The following is an 18,852-nucleotide window of genomic DNA, read 5'->3' as shown; positions in this document are numbered from 1 at the left end:
CAAAAGCCTCACGGAGCCAGGGGGATTTATATCCCCCCAGGCTCACTGATGCCTTTGTTTTATTTGTTAGAACATTCTAACCTCTAGTGGCGGAATTTTCTAATAGCCTTATAGCTCACCGTAGCCTTCGGCTCAGGCCTTTAATGTTGGAGTGGGCCTTCAATGGCCATATAGACCTCTATGGCGGGTTATATGGCTATAGTCATCCCTTGGATCAGTGACATAATACAGTGCCAGGGTTGGCTTCTGGTCTGGGCGAGGTTGGCCCACACCCAGCGCACCAATTTTTAGAGTGACCCACTGACCTGTCTGCATTAAGGTCCTGCAGACTACATTGACTTTCTCATCTAGCTGTTGTGCTTCACCTTAATCTGCTTTTAGTTATTTTACTCCATTAACGTGATTCCTTCCTATCCCATCTCCCTCTTACCTTCTGCCACCACGCAGCAAGAACCCAACTTGCTACCACCATGATTAAGCTAAGCTGTGGGTGATTCAGGTGAACTGGGCGGGGAGGATAGAAGAAACTGTGTTCAGAGTCCTGTCTCTGCTGTGATCTAATCAGCTGTGGCCGACCTGTGAAACAAAAGGCCTCCCAGCTACATCCTTGTAATCATGAGCAGTAGTTAGGATGCCAAATCTCTTTCTGCCCAGGGCACTATTCTGCCGGCTCTTGACAGCACTTTGGTGAACTTATTTCATGAAAAAGTGTTTCCTATTAAAAAGGTATCCTTAAGGTATACTTAAAAGAGAAACTTTTTAAACTTTCCATGGTGGTTGCTCGATGATTGTAAATGAAAGCCTCACGATTCAGGTCTATAAAAGTCAAAGTTGAACACGTTTTAGATACTATGAGAAAAAAAAAGTTATTATTGACTTTTTGTCTAAATTGTAGTTTGGTGATTGTGCAATAAATGATGCTCACTGTTTTGTCAACTCATAATTTCACCTTGCCTCTATTCCTCCCTCTCCATGTGCATTGTTTGCAGAGCCACCATATTTCACTACTGAGCCAGGGAGACGGATTGTGGCCGAAGTGGAACAGACTGTTGATATTCCGTGTCAGGCAATGGGTGAGTAGAACAAGTTAAATTAATGAAAAATAATGCAAAGCTCGAAATATATAACTAGAGGGCACTAAGGTGTTTTTAAAAGCCTTCATCGTTAGCCTTTTTTTTCTTTGCTTCCATCTATTGCTGCATGATGTCCATCCAAGGTCGATGTAGGCCATATGTTCAGCCTATTCACAACAGATGATACACTCTATACAATTAGTCCACAGTGTTGATTTCGAGTGAGCAAGAACTTGGCGGGATATTACTGCATCTGGCAGAGAGGATTACCCCCGTGGCAGGTATTTACTGAGAGTGGTCAATACCTCCTGTTCCAAACGTTCGCAAGAACTGCAGGGAATTGAATACAGCATTGGTACTTTCCACACAGATTTCTGTGTGCACTGTAATAAATCAGGTAGTTTCCCATGGCAAATTTCAGTGGTTGTGTTCTGCCGAAATTTACATGGGGGAAATTGTGAAGGTTGTGTTTTTTTGCCACACTATTTATAATACTGCTCTCTACTCAAACAGGGGTTAGCCCCATACTTTAAACTGCACCCTAACCAGGAGTTGCTTACATAGTTGGTGGCTATTTCGAAAAAATGATGCAGTTTCAACTCTGACTTTAGTTCTTTAGATTGCATGCACCATATGTACGAGTGCTTAATTTCTGCTGGTGTTGTCCGTTGCTGGGCACCAGCACCTACATGTCAACACCGGGACTTATGGCAGTCTGCCACATGGTGGCACTGTTTGCCTGATTTAGAGAGGAGTACAATAACTATTGTTTATTAATTCAATATACATTAAAAATAACTGATACCTGCTGGCCAAGTCATACTTATAGCTTTGAGGTCCTGGAATAGTCTGAAATGTCACACTTGTAGGAGTGTGATGGTTAGTAGTTGTGTTGGTACAGTCGGCAGCACCGGGTTGTGCGAGCTCCGGTAGCCAGGGCCCTGGCACTTATTGTTTTACAAATTAAGCACTGATAGGTACCCCAGTAATATGCAATGAAGGATGGTTTCGCCACCCTCAGCTACATTGCTTCCTACACCCTGCATTAATAAATACGCCCTGGGAACGTCTGCAGCTGGCTACAGATGATTAGTCACTTGAGCCAGTAAATTAATTAAAGTCAAATAGTGGCTTTGGGACCCATAACTTGGGACGTAGAGACTCGGTCGATACCTCCATTTCTGTAGTTGGAACCAGCGAGGGTCTGAAAATGATGAAGCTTTCCCTTTCCTGGGACATGCTTGTTAGAGTAACATTCGACTGTATTTCAACGTCATCCTTGCCAGGCCAGGTATGCAATTTCTTTTTTAATTGGAAGGTGCTTTAATACCATAAAATCCTCCATGGCCCTTATTACGGAAATGAATCTTCATGATTTATAGATCTGCCTAAAGTTGATGGCTTACCTTTTATATGAAATTCTCAGAGAGCAAAGTTAGTTAACTCTGTAATTAAAAAATAAATAAGTGCAGAGACTGAGCTTTGCTGAAAAAATTGGAATTCTGGATTTTTTATGTGCTTTTTTTTAAAGAAGCTAGTTATGATCGAGCAGTGATAACTTTTCTCAGGAAGGAGCACATTACACAGGCGTAAAGTAATCTGCATGGCCTGCGCTTAATGGTGGATGACGGAGCAACACATTCCATTGTAACCCATGCCAATACAACGCAGCCGTAACAACACAAATACCATTACCAAGCATAGTCTTTACCATGCATTCCTTTACAACAAATTTCTTTAATAATAACTTGCACTTGAGGATGCAGGCAGAGGGCACAGGGAGTCTAAGGACTGGGACTTCTTTCTGATCATCGGATTTTGATCCAGAGCACGAGAGAGAAGGACAAGAAAAGGGGGGAAAGGGAGGAAGAGAAGGGTAAGGAAACAGTGACAAAGGGAGAAAACATTGATGAATTAAAACCTGCGAGTGTAAGGTAGGAAGTGTGGGGCGGATGAAGCAATAAAGAGGCATGAACTGGTATCAAGATGAGGCTACCATAGTATTTGTCAACTTCTGTGTTTGGTAATGTCAGGAGTGGACTTCTAAGAAAAAGTTTGGGACTTTGCACTCACTTAGTTTATGAATTAAGCACAGATGTTGACTTCGTTTCTGATCAGAAGGTAGCACCACATTTCCTTTTGAGGATATCTGTCATTTCCCTAGCAATGGTTATTCACAGATATCTGATCTTGTGCTTCATATTGGTATCTTCGTACTCTATGTTCCAAGTCATTTTTCTGTCTTTAACTCATTCACTAAATAACCAGAGATAATACCAAATTCTCGAATAGTCTGCTAATTGACCCCATGGAAATGTATGCTTTATAAATCAACAGCTCATCAACATACAAGGCTACCTTGTTATTCAGCTGGCCAGACTTGAAGGGAATAACCTTCACCTCTTTATTAATTTCTTTTTTTTTTTTTTTTTAAACCGTTTATTACAAATCTCAAGAATATACAAATATGGGCCCACAACCTTCCGGCCGGCCGCTAGGAATAGCAGAAACATATGGCATACGTTCATAGAACACTTGACGTTACAAAGGAGCATAAGCAGGAGTTATAAACATCATGGGCCACAGCCATAATACCCCACAGTACGGTTTCATTTTATACAAACAACAAGAAAACAACACCCACAAGGCTACCCACAGTCGAAAGTAGCAGCACGTGCTCCCCAATGGGGAACCCCAACTATCAGAGGAGTCCAAGGAGGGGAAGGGAAACAGAGCGAGGACTGGGGGAACCCTGTGCCCGGGGCTAGGGGAAGGAGTCAGCTAAGGGGACGGGGCTGGTGAGGCAGCGGGCAGCAACGGTGGCGCGCAAATACTCCCACGGTAAGCGTTCCAGGGGCCCCACACTTTCACCCATGTCCCAGGCTTACCCCTCGCCACATACACCACCTTTTCTCGAAACATGCACCAGTCCATGTGCTCTTTCCAGGCCGACACCGCCGGGGGGTTCTGGGATCCCCACAGTTGCGCAATATCACGCTTAGCAATCATATATCCCAGAGTCACCCACCACGTTTGCGGAGCCGAGTAGTCAGTTGGTTCCCACACATTCAACAGGCATCTCCTCGCTTCCGGCAGCAGCGCAACACGCGTAACCACTCGCAGGACCTCGTGCACACCGCGCCAGAATCGCTCCACCCTCGGGCATTCCCATAAAATATGCAGGAAGGTCGCCACGGCACCACAACCACGCTTACACAATCCATCCTCAGTATAGCCCATACGCTGAAGCTTTGGCCCCGTCATGTAGACCCGGTGGAGTATCTTAAGCTGGACGAAGCGAAGGCGAGCCGGTATAGCCACCTCCTTCGGAGAGGCCACCGCGGAGGTCCAGTCCTCATCGTCCAATTCCAGACCGTCGGCAACCCAAGCCTCGCGAAGGCCAATCAGCAAGCCCGATCGATCATTAATCAGTTTTTTATAAATAAGTGAGATCGTACTGTCTGGGACGTGGCCATCCAGCACTCTATCCTCCAGGGGGGAAGACTCCGGGATGGAGGCGACGTCTGGGAAGACGGAGCCCAGTGCATGACGGATCTGCAGGTATCGAAAGTATTCACTGCCCTGCAACTGAAACTCCGTCTGCAGCATCTCGAATGTTTTAAATCCTCCCCTCGACCAGAGATCCCCCACTTTACTGATGCCTATCATGTCCCATTTCTCGAAGCCCTTCGAGGTCCAGAGAGAGCCCAACTTCTCAGACGCATACAGCGGTGACGCCCGGGTCAAACGGTCCTTCCACCCCATAGCTGCATTAGCCGCATGCCATACTCTGACCATGACACGCGTAGGTCCCGTCAAGCGAGCGTCGGGCGCGCCAGAGTAGAGCGCTCGATTGTAGTCGCCACCTGGCAGTAGCATCTTGTCCATCTCAAATGCCGGGTTCAAGGCGGGCCCATAGAGGCCATGGTTAATTGCAGCTAGCTGGGAGGCCCAGTAATACCGTTTAATATCCGGGAGGGCAATCCCCCCGTCATACCATGGGAGCGTCAACTTCGCCAGGGCAATGCGCGGCCTCCCGTCCCAGAACAGGCGGCGCTGTAAACTCTCCACCTCACGAAAGTAGCGCGCCGGGACTGGGTCCATAGTGTTCTGGAGGGCGTATAAGAAACGTGGCAACGACATCATCTTAAACAACGCCGCCCGGCCGAGCGGCGAAAGCGGCAGGCGCCGCCAGCGCACGACGTCCTCCTTCAAGCGCTGGAGAGGGGGAAGCAAGTTCCGCTCGTAGCGGGCCTCTGGGTCCAGAGTAATGTAGACACCCAGGTATCGAAACCCCTGAGAGGCAATCTGAATCGGACAACCCCGCGGAAGGACAGGAGCCTCCCCAGAGAGCACATACACGCATGATTTAGCCCAGTTGATGACAAGGCCTGAATTCCGGCCGAATGAACGTAAAACATCAACCAGGACTATGAGTGATTTACGTGGGGAGGCTAGGTACAAAAGGATGTCGTCAGCGTATAGGGACACACGGTCCTCATACTCGGGGGTCCAACGGAGACCACGGATGGAGGGGTGCCACCGCAGCCACTCCGCCAGGGGCTCCAAGGCCAGCGCAAAGAGGAGCGGCGACAAGGGGCAGCCCTGTCGCGTGCCCCGGCCCAGCTCGAATGGGGCCGAAACTCGTCCATTCACCACCACCTGCGCCAATGGGCCCGAGTACAACAATTTGACCCAACTGATGAAGCCCGGGCCGAATCCAAACTTCGCCAGCATCGCCCAAATGTATGGCCACTCAAGCGTGTCAAACGCCATAGTGGCGTCTAAGGACGCCAAAATGGCCGGCTCCCGCACGAATGGGACACGTGCGAGCACCCCGTGCAAGCGCCGCAGATTAAGGGCCGTGTTGCGATGGGGAATAAAGCCGGACTGGTCTTGGTGGACCAGGTCGCCCACCACGCCGACCAGCCGATTGGCCAGCACCTTGGCGAGAATTTTGGGCTCCGCATTCAAGAGCGAGATAGGCCGATAGGATGTGACCCGGTCCCGGGGCCTCCCCTCCTTGTGGATCACCACGATAGTAGCCAGACGCTGGTCCGGCGGGAGGGAGCCCAGCGAGTGGGCCGCCAGGAACATCGCGCGGAGGTGGGGTGCCAGTACATCTGGTCGCAACTTATATAACTCGATAGGGATGCCATTCGGGCCCATGGCCTTGCCAGAGGCAACCGAACGTATGGCGAGGGTAATTTCGCCGGATGTAGGAGCGGCATCCAGCGACACCCTGTCCTCCTCCGAGAGGGAGGGCAGCGCGATATCCCTAAGCAGGGAATGGGAGTCTTCCTCCGAGCAAGGAGAAACCGGAGAATACACCTCGCGGAAATAATCCGCGAAACAGGAGACAATTTCTTCTGGCTCGGTGACACTCACACCATCCGTCCTCTCAATCAGCGGGACCACACGATTCACTCTCTCCTTTTTATCCAACCACGCTATCAGTTTGCCCGCCTTATCACCCACATCATACAGTCGCCCCTGTTGCTCCCTACTGAGGCCCCTGGCCGCCTCCGTAACGAGGGCCCTGTAGGCCGCCTGCTTAAGTTGTAGGACATGTAGTGCAGCATCCGTCACTCCGCCCTCTAAATCCCCCTCCAATTCAGCAATTTCGGCCTCCACCCGGGTAACCTCCTCCCGCTCGCGCCTCCGGGCATGGGAAATAAGGGACATGGCCTCTCCTCTGAGAACTGCTTGAAGGCTTCCCACAAGGAGATAGCCGAAGGGACGGACCCCACATTCTCATCAAAGTATCGCTGCAAGGATTTAATCACAGCAGCGCGAATGGTGGGGTCGCGCAGGTACCAGGCATTGATGGGAACTACCCTGCCCTCACCCCTCGGAAGGACATCAAAATGGAACAGGAGCGGGGAATGATCTGAGATACCCCGCGCCAGATGGCGCACCTCCCCCACACTCCCAGCATAGGCCGCTGGGACAAGGACATGATCAAGCCGTGAGAGGCTACCATGGGCCCCCGAGTGGAAAGTGTACTGCTGCTGCGTGGGATGCTTTAAGCGCCAGCAGTCCACCAATCTCAGTGTATCCAAGAGGCCGGATAGCCACGCCTGGGCCCGGGGGAGGTCCCTAGGGGGGTGACGATCCAGAGTCCCAGAAACCACCGCATTGAAGTCCCCCCCAACCACTAGGAGTCCCCCCGGAAGGCCCAGGAGGAGGCGCCCCAGGTCTGCAAAAGTGGTCGCCTGTAGCCCCGGTGGGACGTACACTGATACAAAGACCACTACTTTGCCTTCCATTCTCCCCACTAATACAGCATAGCGTCCCCTATCGTCATGGCGCACCTCATCAATTTCCAACGGGAGCGGGTTCTTCACCATAATGCCCACACCCCGTGAGCCCGACATGAAGCCCGAGTGGGCCACCAAACGATAGCCACGCCTATTCATGGCACAAAAAGAGTTTCCAATAAGGTGTGTCTCCTGCAGGAAGACTACATCGGGTGAGATTCGTTTCAAATACTGCAGGACCACACCTCGTTTGATCCTATCCCCCAGTCCATTAACGTTCCAAGACAACAAAGTCAAATCCCTACCCCCCATCACACACAGGAGCCATCAGTCGTCCCCCGGAGAGCACCTTAAAAACAATACAGAAAAGGGTTTGCCTTGTGGTAAAAACGAACAACACCCCACCCCAACTCCCCCACCCCAACAGAACTCCCCCCTCCCTGCACCCCTGCATGAGCCCAAACAGCCCCCCCAAAGTGCAGTGTGCCTGTCGCCCCATAGATGGTGAAACTAACTAGACCCCCAGAGGAGGAGGGAGAACCCCCAAGAGACCCCACACGACCTCCACAGGAGGAGACTTACTCGAGCAGGCGAACAGTCAAAAGTGACATCAATTTTGTCCAGAGCGAGGCATAATATTAGTCCCTCAGTCCTGATCCGGCGGGCCCCCTCCCCCCACCGCTCCCCCCCCACCACCCCGATCCCGATCCCCAGGCAAGGTATCTAGCCAGTCCCCGGCTGCTTCGGGGCGATCAAAAAAGTGCGTGCGGCCATCCAACTCCACCCGCAGCTTAGCCGGGAAAAGCATAGCGTACTTGAGATTTAGGTCCCGTAGACGACGTTTGACTCCGAGAAAGCTCAGTCTCTGCTTTTGGACCGCTGGGGTGAAGTCAGGATAAAAATTTATATCCATATTGTCGAGTCTGACCGGCCCCTGTAGTCTGGAGGATTGCAGGATAGCGTCTCTGTCCCGAAAGTTGAAAATCCGGGCGATGAGAGGCCTCGGGGGGGCTCCGGCCTTGGGCCTTCCCCCGGGAACCCTGTGGGCCCGCTCCACCGCGAAGAATTTACTCAATCCCCGGGGCTGGAGGTGGGTGAGAACCAAGTCCTCCACGAATAGATCCGCCGCCGCCTCCTCACGTCCCTCAGGCACCCCGAGAATACGGACATTGTTCCTCCGGGCCCGACCCTCAGAATCCTCCAAGCGACGATCCATCAGCGCGCTCGCCTGTCCAAGCCGGCGCACCTCCTTTTGGAGGGCTGCCACATCCGTCGTGAGGCCCGATGTGGTGTGGGCCAAAGAATCGACCCGGTCATTAGTCTTGGATAGATCGGCCCTTACCAGGCCAACATCCACGAGGACCGAGTCAATTTTCTGCGCCAGAGTATCAAAACGCTGGTCCACCGAGGCCTTCATCTCAGCGATGGCGCCCATCACGTCCCGCAGGGTCAGATCCGCGGGCAGAGCGGGAGCATCAGTCGGGCCCTCAGGGGACCTACGCGGTACCTCGGGAGATCCCTTCTGGAGGGTATAGCGGTCCATGCTGTTAGACTGGTGGACTGCGCCACGTCGGGTCGATTTCACCTTTGCCCGATCTCCATCTTGCTTTGTGGACATGGTTCCAGTCCACCGGCCGTGCCAGGCACGTCGTAAGGGGCGGGCAAGCCGGTTCACGGGATCCGGGGGGGGGGTCACCACAGGGCCGCGGGGCAAGTCACAGCCGGCGGGCCGGCAGGGCACCCCAACGGGGCCACACCACCCCACAGTGCCCCGCGACCCAACCTCGCCGAGACAGCAAGGAGGGTGCAAAAGCGAAAGTGAAAGTGCGGGGTACGCGAGCCACCGCGCCCAGCCCGCCGCTGTTGTTGACTTTGCCTCCGGATCACCCCACAACTCCAATGGGTCCGGCGTGGAGAAGGCCGCAAATCTCAATCGGTGCTACCGCCGGGGTCCGAGGTCCAATTTGGAAGCGGAAAGCGGGTGCCACCTCAGCTCGGGCTCACCAACACAGTCCCCTCATCTAGGACAGGATATTGTCAGGATATATGTAGGAGGTCGCGGAGGTCCTCGGGAGCCTCGCACCTACGCGGCCATCTTGGTTGCGCGCTAGGCTCCTCCCCCTCTTTATTAATTTCTTGTGCTAGCGGCTCATTAAACAGGTTGAAAAGTATAGCAGACAACTGGCACCGTTGGCGTGTTCCCCTTTTCTATCCTAAAGTTCTCCGTCAGGGCGCCATTCACATCCACATTTGCCACAGGAGCCGTATATAAGGCTTGTATTGCATTCACAAAATTCCCACTTATATCATGTTGCATATTAATTCAAATAATTATTTTCTAAGTGTAAAACATTAGTCATGATGGGACCATGCAGTAATGTGTCTCAACTTGTTTAATATTAAAGCAGGGTAAGTAACCACATTTTTTTAAAGTGTTCAAACATGAAGTTTTTTCTGTGTATGTACTCCTTCAAGGAGATTAAGAGAGCTTGTAAAACAGACTTAGTGGCACAATCACGTTAGTATCACATGTAAAGAAGCAGGGAATTACTGCTTTCGATGGTAAGAATTTATTGACCAGAAAAACTAAATTAGAGTTTATGAATGCTCTTTGCCTTTTGGCACTCACATATATTATACGCAATGAGTTGTATTTGTGAAGACAGTGCAAAGTCTAAGTAAAATAAATATTATTTATCATACAAGTATAGTAACAATATAATATACTACAATGAGGAGTCAATTACACTCGATTCTGACCTCAATGGCTGTCCCTTTGCACCCTTTTCAGATGTATGTATTGTGGCAATATTTACAGATTCTAAACCCATATCTAGCCACAGTATTCTGGACTTCAGTAGGTAGGTAAAACAAGTATTGTTGAACTAGCTGCTTATAATAGAGTCACCAGAGCACAATGCTAAGAACTCAAGAATGTATATTTACATTTTCACATTTTCTAGCAATTGTTTGGCGTTTAAAGAATCTGTAGCCCTATGTATAGGAAACAACAGGGACGCTTAGTACTCTTGTCAAATGCTTCTATTCTTATATCCATATATTCCGCTCCTTTTACCTCCTCCTTTCAGTGTCTTTCCCACCACTCCATCTTTCTATTTTCTGAAAATAATCCATATTTCTAGATGACTGTAAGTTACTATCTTCTAAGATAGATTTTCTGCCAATTGAAGATCCCTTATATGTTGTCAAATCTTATTTTTCTAAACTCCGGGGAGATGTATCGCTAAAGAGGGGTCTACATTGCTGGGATTACTTCTCATGTCTATAAATGAATGGGATCTCGGAGGGTTCATACTGCACTCTCTACCATAGTTGTACTCTTGTCCGCGGTGATTGTACCAGATGGTTTTTATTTTGTCAACTTCCTCTTCAAAGGTGTCAACTGTTAGGTGAAGACAAATGCTCAAACCTGCTGTGCAAGCCTAATTTTTGTGCGGATGGCAAAAATCATTTTTTTTTGTCCTCATCTTACCAAGCTTTTCTATGCGGATCTTATAAAGCCTTTTTAACACTCTGAGGGCCTCCTGGCTTTTCCGCAATCACCTTGGTCTCCGACCAAACCCCTTAGCTTAGGGGAACTTGATGTAATCATTGGACCAATTCTATTAACCGGAGACTACGTCCCCAACGAATAAGAGGATACCAGACATTAGATGGCTTGTCTGCAGCGCTTTCGTACTCCAAACGAGCCATACTAAATGAGGCCCTGAGCCAGTTCTCCTTTGTTGGTGGTCTTTCCATTTCTTGCAGATCTCTCTCCGGGCCAAGAGAACCAAGTATAGCAAGAGGCCTCTCTGTAGTGGAGAGACTATATGACTTGTTAGCCCATCGTCTCCAAAGAACACGAATGACAAATTAATGATCTTAAAAATATCTTGAAGTGAATCTCCGACCTCTTTCCAGAAGTTCTTCAAAACCGGACATTCAAAGAAAACATGTAAATCGCCTACCAAGGGTAATAAGCATCTGAAACATTTAGGAGGGGGGATGGGGCGAATTTAGCAATCTTTGCCGGGGTATAGTACAGCCTATTAATAACAAAAAAGTGGTTCTTCTTCAAACAAGCAGGTTTAACTTGCTTGTATAAAATCTTCAAAGATGGCTCAAACAAAGAACCTATAGATGGACCCAGAGATGTTCCAGACCAAACCATCTCAGAAGAGGATATCTTCTGATCATCAACATCAATTAACAGTTTGTACCATATTGAGATCTCTTCCTTCAATGGATTGATAGATTGACACAAGCTTTCAATATCTCGGTTTCCTCTAAATTCCCCTTTTTCCGCATTGACCCAAGACTTCAGCTGCAAGAATTTAAACCTAGAGAATCCAGCCCCTATTCTAGCTTGCAAGTATTCCCAGGGGTGAATCCCCTCGGAGTCTGCCAGCTCGTACCAGGTGTTAATACCCGCCCTTTTAATAGGTAGCGCTAATGTTTCTTTAAGGCATTCCGGAGTTCCAGGGGAGTCCCAAATGGGGGCACAGTCAGAGTAGTATCCAATACCCCACTTAAGTCTGATCTTATGCCATAGCTCTAAGGCTACCCTCAGCACCTTCAGGCGAACTCGCTTGAAGAACCTAGGGGCGCCAAACTTATATAGAAAAGACTGGCCCCCACCCCCTCCTTCAGCTCTAACCATTTCTCCCAGCAGCCTACCCCACGCTGACTTCTCGGGTTTCACACATAACATCCGAATACTTTTAAACTGGATAGCTATCGCATACAGACTGATATCTGGGAGGGCCAACCCCCCCCTTAACAAGCCTTCGTCTCAGCTTCTTCCATGTCAGCCGAGCCCCCTTGTCTCCCCATACAAAACTCCTGATTTTACTCTGTATTTTACTAATACAATTATTAGGAAAAACAAGGGGGATGGTAGAAAATAGATAAGAGAGTTTAGGCAAGATAATCATTTTCACCAAATTAATTTTTCCAAAAATGGTCAAGGGGAGGTTCCTCCATCGGCTAAAGAGACAATCTATTTCTTTGGTTACTCTGTTCAAATTTATCTGTGGGATCATTTCCAGATTCTTAATTATGTAGATCCCTAAATATCTGAATTCAGTACTAACTTTGCCAGACCATTGATCTAAATTCCAGCACATTACTTCTTAGACCTATTGATCAGATAACCAGACAAGTCCCCAAAATTAGACAGAAGCGCTTCCACCCGAGGAACAGCTCCTTCAGGGTCACTAGTATATATAATGAGATCGTCTGCATATAGAGCTAGATTACAACTGTATTGTTCTGACCTAAAGGGTCGGATTGAATCATCTAACCTTAGAGCTTGTGCTAGCGGCTCTATATAGATGTTAAACAATAGAGGCGACATTGGACATCCCTGCCTAGTGCCCCTTTGTATGGAAAAGCTTGATGTCAATATTCCATTTAGGAGAATTTTGGCCGAGGCACCATAATAACAATTTTTTAACGTTTCAATAAAAATAGGTCCAAAACCCGCCTTCGCCATTACTTCCCAGAGGTACATCCAACAAACTCTATCGAATGCCTTGGCGGCATCTACAGCAACTATAGCCAGAGGATCTGAAATCTGCGTGGCCAAATCGATGTTCCCGATTAACAACTGTGTCTGCTTCTGAATGTGCCGTCCAGCAACGAAACCCTTCTGGTCTACAAGGATCAACTCTGAGATTACCCTGGCCAATCTCCCTGCTAATATACCCATAAGGATCTTATAGTCAGCATTTAGCAGGGAGATTGGACGATACGAGTCTCCTTTTAAAGGATCTTTGCCAGGCTTCAGAATCAAAACAATTGTTGCCTGTTTCCAGGACTCAGGAACCCTACCCTTAAAGCTATAGACTGAGTTGAAGATGGTACATAATTGGGGGGGTCAGCTCCTCTGCCAGGTGCTTATACACTTCACTTGGAAGTGAATCTGGACCAGCTGCCTTTCTGTTTTTAGACTTCTTTATTTGCTCTATTATTTCTTCATGTGTGATTGGAGCCTCCAGCCTGTTCCTGCTTTCCTCTGACAAAGAGGGTAACCTTTTATCCCTCAACCATGCTTGGATTGAACTTGAAGAAGGTAACAAATCTTCTTTATAGTGGTCAGAAAAAAGAGAGAGGAGACAGGCTTGCATATCATCAAAGCTAGCTGATGTTTCCCCTTCGACATTAATTATTAGTTCTTTAATGTTGTTCCTTGCTTGGTCAGCTCTAGCCTTCCAAGCCAACAGGGCACCAGCCTTTTCTCCATATTCAAAATTCTCCATATTTTTGGAATGCCATTGCGCTCTACATTTTGCGTCTAATTTCCCCCTATACTCCAGTTGTGTTTCTTCTAAATCCTTCTGAACCTGCAACAATCGTTCTTTACTTCCTCTGCTTAGATCGTTCCTCTCTTTCTCTAGCTGGCTTATTTTCCATTCGATGTCTTTTAGTTGCCCTGCCTCAATTCGATTTATAGAGCTAATAATACCGTGGAGGCACCCCCTTAGATTCGCCTTATAGGCATCCCAAATATAATCCATTGATGTTGAGCCCATATTGAAGGAGAAAAATTCCAAGGTTGAAGACTTAGCAGCCTTTATAACTTCTGGTTCTAAGAGCTTGGCCCGGTTTAGAGTCCTCCTGGAAGGGAGCTGCACCCCTTTACCCTGATAGATAAATTGAACCGGAGAATGATCTGAGAGGAGACTTGGCATAACCTGAATCTCAATTAACCTATTCAAGGATAGCTTATCTATAAAAACATAGTCAATCCTAGATGAGTGACCATGTTTTTTACAATAAAATGTGAACCCATGTTGATCTCTCATTCTAGCCCTCCATGCATCCTCTAGGTCCAGATCCTGAATCATATTTAATAAAGCACGACGGATCCTCGGAGCACCTATATAATGACTCAAATTAGACCTATCTTTCGAAGGGTTTAACAAAACATTAAAATCGCCACCAATAATACATGGTGGAGATTCCAAAAGCAATACTGATTGTAGTTAGCACAGATAACTCGGGTCGTCGACATTTGGGCCATAATAAGAGACACAGACTAGGTCCACATTTTCTAACAATAGACATGTAACTAGCCACCTTCCAGAGGAGTCTGATTGTGATTTCTTTATGGAGCACTGTACACCATGTTTAACTAAAATTGCGACCCCTCTGCTATGTGACGTCTGAAGTGACACACTATAAGACTGAATCCAGGGGGTTGTAGAAAAAATCAAACAACTTTCATTGTAAGTTAAGTGTGTCTCTTGTAACAAACAAACTTTAGCAGGGGAGAGCTCCAGGTGTTTAAGTATCATCCTACATCTCCTAGGACACCTCAACCCATTAACATTCCATGTGACAAAAGCTAATTTTTTGTTCCCCCAATCACCCATAAATTAATTGTAAAACTAACGCCCTTCCATGATCAAACAATTTTGCGGCCAAAATAACTTGATATGATGAGGTAAGATTTTTTTTTCCCCCTTTTCTCCCATTTCAACCCACCCATGTGCTCCCCCATACCCCCCGAACCCTTCCTCTTACCCACAAGGAACCCTCCCTTCTAATAGGCATATGCCTGTTTAGCATTCGCTCCCCCTCTATCAAAAAGAAAAAGAAATAAGTTTGACGTTAGTCTGAATTCCCACCGGAGAGAACACCCTTCATATTATTGTTGCTACCCTATTTTTCCCCTTGCTCTCCCTTAATTTTCTCAATAAGAGCATCCGCTTCCTCTCCAAAAATTGGGGCAAAGGCACAGTTGAAATTTCCGGCATTACTTCGGGTAATGTGAAAAAACCATATGTATCAGATAAAATCTGGAGCGGATGACAAAAATCTTATAGTAAATTAACAGATGGACTAATGCCCGGCAGGTGGTACAATTCCATGTCTCACCAAGCTATGTTCACACATGTGTAGCTCAAGTGTTTCCCTGAGGGTTCCTAGATCTTCCAGAGTAAGGCATACAGCACCCAGGTGTTTGAGCTTGAATTAGTGAGTCTCCCCTCTTAATACACTGACGTCAAGGACACACACATCTTTGGGGAATAACATGTCTAGATGCTACACCTTGCCCTTTACTTCAAGGGTTATTTATTAATACAAATAGCATTTATTTTTTCATGTTGAGAAGTAGAGCCCAGGTGCCCCGCTTCATATTTCATTTGTACCTGTCACTGTCAAAACGCTTAAAGGTGCCCCTTGGGCAATGCACTTCACCCCATTCTCCACTACGAATCGATCTCCTCTGTATATGTTTTTTCTATAGTGAGAATGTAGCCAGAAGGCAGGGGAGTCTTATACAGGGTCAAAGACAAGTGTAAAGTTAATGAGTGGTTGGAGAGGAAGCTGGTTTGTGAACTGTTAATGCAATGCGATGTATTCTTAAAGCGATATGTCTTCAATTCATTCCTAAATTTGAGCAGCGTTGTGGTGGTCCTAATGGATATGGGGATGTTGTTCCAGATCCTTGGTGCATAGATGGAAAGGGTCTGCTTGTTTTTTCTTTACTTATACTTCATAGTCTACAGTCTGATGGTGTCCCGGCTCTGAGTGTGCTGAGAACCACCAGAAAACTTGAGCTTCTCTACAAGATTAGTTCGGTGCTGGCGTTATGGCTTTCTAAATGATGCAGCTGTGCTCCTGATCACAGTCATAACAAAGATGTTTCGTTTTACATGTATCTCTCTCCAAGCCGTGCTCAAGCCCTCTGGTCAGTGGATTTGTTGACCCTCATTTTCTGACTAAGCAGCCTATGCCTGAAAGCATGATTGTACAGACGTTGATGAGTAAAGTCATTGCAAATACCTTTTCGACCAGTCCACCGGATAGAGAGTCACAATGGATTGATGCTCTCAGAAAAAGAACATTCTCTGTAGCCTGTTTTTTGGTTATTCCAGGCTACCAGCCATCCCAACCTGTGCAGCAATAGCAGGCCCAGTCCTTTCGGTGCAAAAGTCATGATGAGGCCTGGACCGTTCGCACCGACAGCTCTCCTCTACCAATTTCTACTATTCTGCAGGAGCTGGCAAGATGCTTAAACTTGCCCTACACAGGTTTATGCTCTGTAGCCAGGAAGCTGGATAGGACCTTTCCTCCCCTACTGGAGAACCGTCACATCGGACAGATAAGTCTTAGAGATCTTTCAGAAGAGGCTATGCCCTGCCTTTCATTTCCTACCGACCCCGTTTTTCCCCGCTATCAGAACGACTGTCAGTCGACTTTTCTGCAATCTTGCTGCAAGAAGTGGGCCTTTTGCTAGCCAAGGGTGCTATTGGATGAATGCCAGCATTGGAGAGAGAAAGGGGTACCGAAGAAGGTCCACTTAAACCTTTCTGTTGTAAGACAAATTCAAAATGCTGTTTCTGTTTTATATTCGTTCTGCTCTGAGCCCATGAGACTAGATGGTAGCTCTGGACTTGCAGGACACTTATTTTAATTTACAAGTCCGGCAGTCTCACATAAATTTCACTACAGTTTACGATGCAGTCAGAACACTTCCAACTTGCTCTGCTCGTTTTTCACATTACCTCAGCCCCTTGGGTATTAACAAAAGGGATGGCATGCAGTAACGGATGTTGTGCAGGTGGAGTGGTGAGGCATGGGATGGGGGAGGGGAAACAAGAATAAGGACAAAAAAAAAAAGAAATGAAAATAAAACGTATTTGATGCAGGACCGCCGCTCTTCTGCTTGAGTTCCTCGCTGCAGCACAGGCTCCCCTGTGGCCAAACCTGATGCTGCTGTTATGTTTGAAAGCTGCATCAGGATTGGCCTGAGCTCTGTGAATTTGCGCTCACAGAGAGACTGGGAGCCTGTGCTTGGCTGTCTCCAACCCAGCAATGCAGCTGGGGTGAAGACAGCTCAGTGTGCATGTCAGTTTGGCCGGCCTGATAAGGCCGGCCAAACCGACGTGCACTAATAGCAGTGCCTATCACTCCTCTTTATGACTGCTCCCACGATGGTTTGAGTCTGGCACTGATAGCGTGGTTGCAGCCCACCCTCAGAGGTTGAAGATATAAATGTTCCTGTACATGGACAACTGGTTGCTCATGGCGAGCTCACCGCAGTCAGTTTTAGACCAACTCTGCACGAATTATGAACTTGTGACTTCTTTGGTGTTTTCTGCCAAGTAGCCACAGTATCAACTGTGCCTCATGCAGAGGATTCCCTTTGGTGGCACTGTCCTCTACATGAAGCCGTTCTAGGCCTGTCCACTGCTGCAGAAAGTCTCAGGTATTCATGATATGAGCTCAATGTTTTGGACTGAATCCTGGGTGTCGGTGATGAAGGCTCTAAGGGCTTCTTGGATTCCTACCCTTGTGCATTTACTTCATCCAGATGGAATAAGTGAGCCCTGCATAGAAATCTCAAGTTTCAGTAAGTCCAGCATTAGGGTTGTTTCTCAGACTCCATCCAGACCTTGCAGAAGACTGCTCATGATCGCTATGTTGGCAGACAAATGCCAATCTGACCTGCTGCAGCTTCCTCTTGTCCCCAACCAAGACTTCACAGTTGTGACAGGCCTGTTACTGCTGGAATGGGAAGGTGTTGATCAGAGGCTTCTTGTCTCTGCCCAAGAGCCAGCTGTATGTCAAGCTTTTGAAGCAGTGGGCGATCCGTCTGGCTCTGAAAACCCTTCTATCATCAAACAAGGGGATGCTGGTGGCAGAGGTCCTCACTGGTAACACGACCGCGGAATTCGGTTCTCAGCCTTGTGTCATTCGGCCCTATGCGTATGGAAGTGATGGACCAGCAGAATATCTTTCTCGCAGCCTATCATGTGGCAGCGTCTCTGAATGTCAGAGCAGGCGAGTTGAGTAGACGTCAGCTGGCAGATCATGAGTGGCATCTCCACACATAGGTGGCAGGGGCATTTTTTTCGACCAGTGGGGTACATCCTGGTTAAATCTGTTCACCACCGATGAGAATGTGCAATGTCAACTTTACTGTGCACTGGAGTCGCTTTCAGGAAAGTCACTGGGAGACACATTCCGGTTGTGTGATGAGACATAGGGCTCAAGTAGCGTTCCTACAACTGCCTACCCTGCCTCGAGTTCTGAGAAAAGTTAGAACAGACCAAAACCAAGTCCTCTAACTATCTCTAGGCTGTGTTGGGGAATACAACATAACATAACATGTATTTGTAAAGCTTATTTTATCGACCTCAGAAGGATGAAAGGCTGAGTGGACCTGCTGGGGTTGAAACTTTTGACCATGATGTCAAACACAGGCCCCTACAGTGGACACATTAGTCCACTGAAACATTAGACCCCACATGGTACCCTAAGCATGAGCATTTGCTGTTCAATCCGGCTATGCCTTTGGGAGGACCTCCTATCTCGGCAACAGGGGACAATCCTGCGTTAGACTCTCTGTAAGCTATATCTCCATGTGTGGAGATTGAGCAGCAACTGCTAAATGGATTCGGTCTGCTGGTCACAATAGTCCATGTTATCTTTACACTTCCTTTTTATTTACCTGACAAATCATCTCTATTTAAGTATCCTGTTTTATCATAGATCTGACTTGC

The 18,852-nt window shown here is 47.7% G+C and overlaps 1 protein-coding gene across 2 annotated transcripts in view; it reads left to right on the top strand.

Annotated features, from left to right (window-relative positions):
• SDK1 (sidekick cell adhesion molecule 1) overlaps positions 1-18,852 on the top strand; it is a 2,285,003-nt gene that overhangs the window by 1,367,348 nt on the left and 898,803 nt on the right. For both annotated transcript variants that reach the window (XM_085629198.1, XM_085629197.1), the window contains one exon: positions 990-1,073. In XM_085629198.1, coding sequence (XP_085485324.1) covers positions 990-1,073 — 84 coding nt within the window. The remainder of the gene's footprint in view (positions 1-989; positions 1,074-18,852) is intronic.

Source organism: Triturus cristatus, chromosome 10 (assembly GCF_964204655.1).
Source record: "Triturus cristatus chromosome 10, aTriCri1.1, whole genome shotgun sequence".
NCBI lineage: Eukaryota > Metazoa > Chordata > Amphibia > Caudata > Salamandridae > Triturus > Triturus cristatus.
Note: the sequence above shows the minus strand (reverse complement) of the source record. Positions and strands in the feature narration are given on the sequence as shown.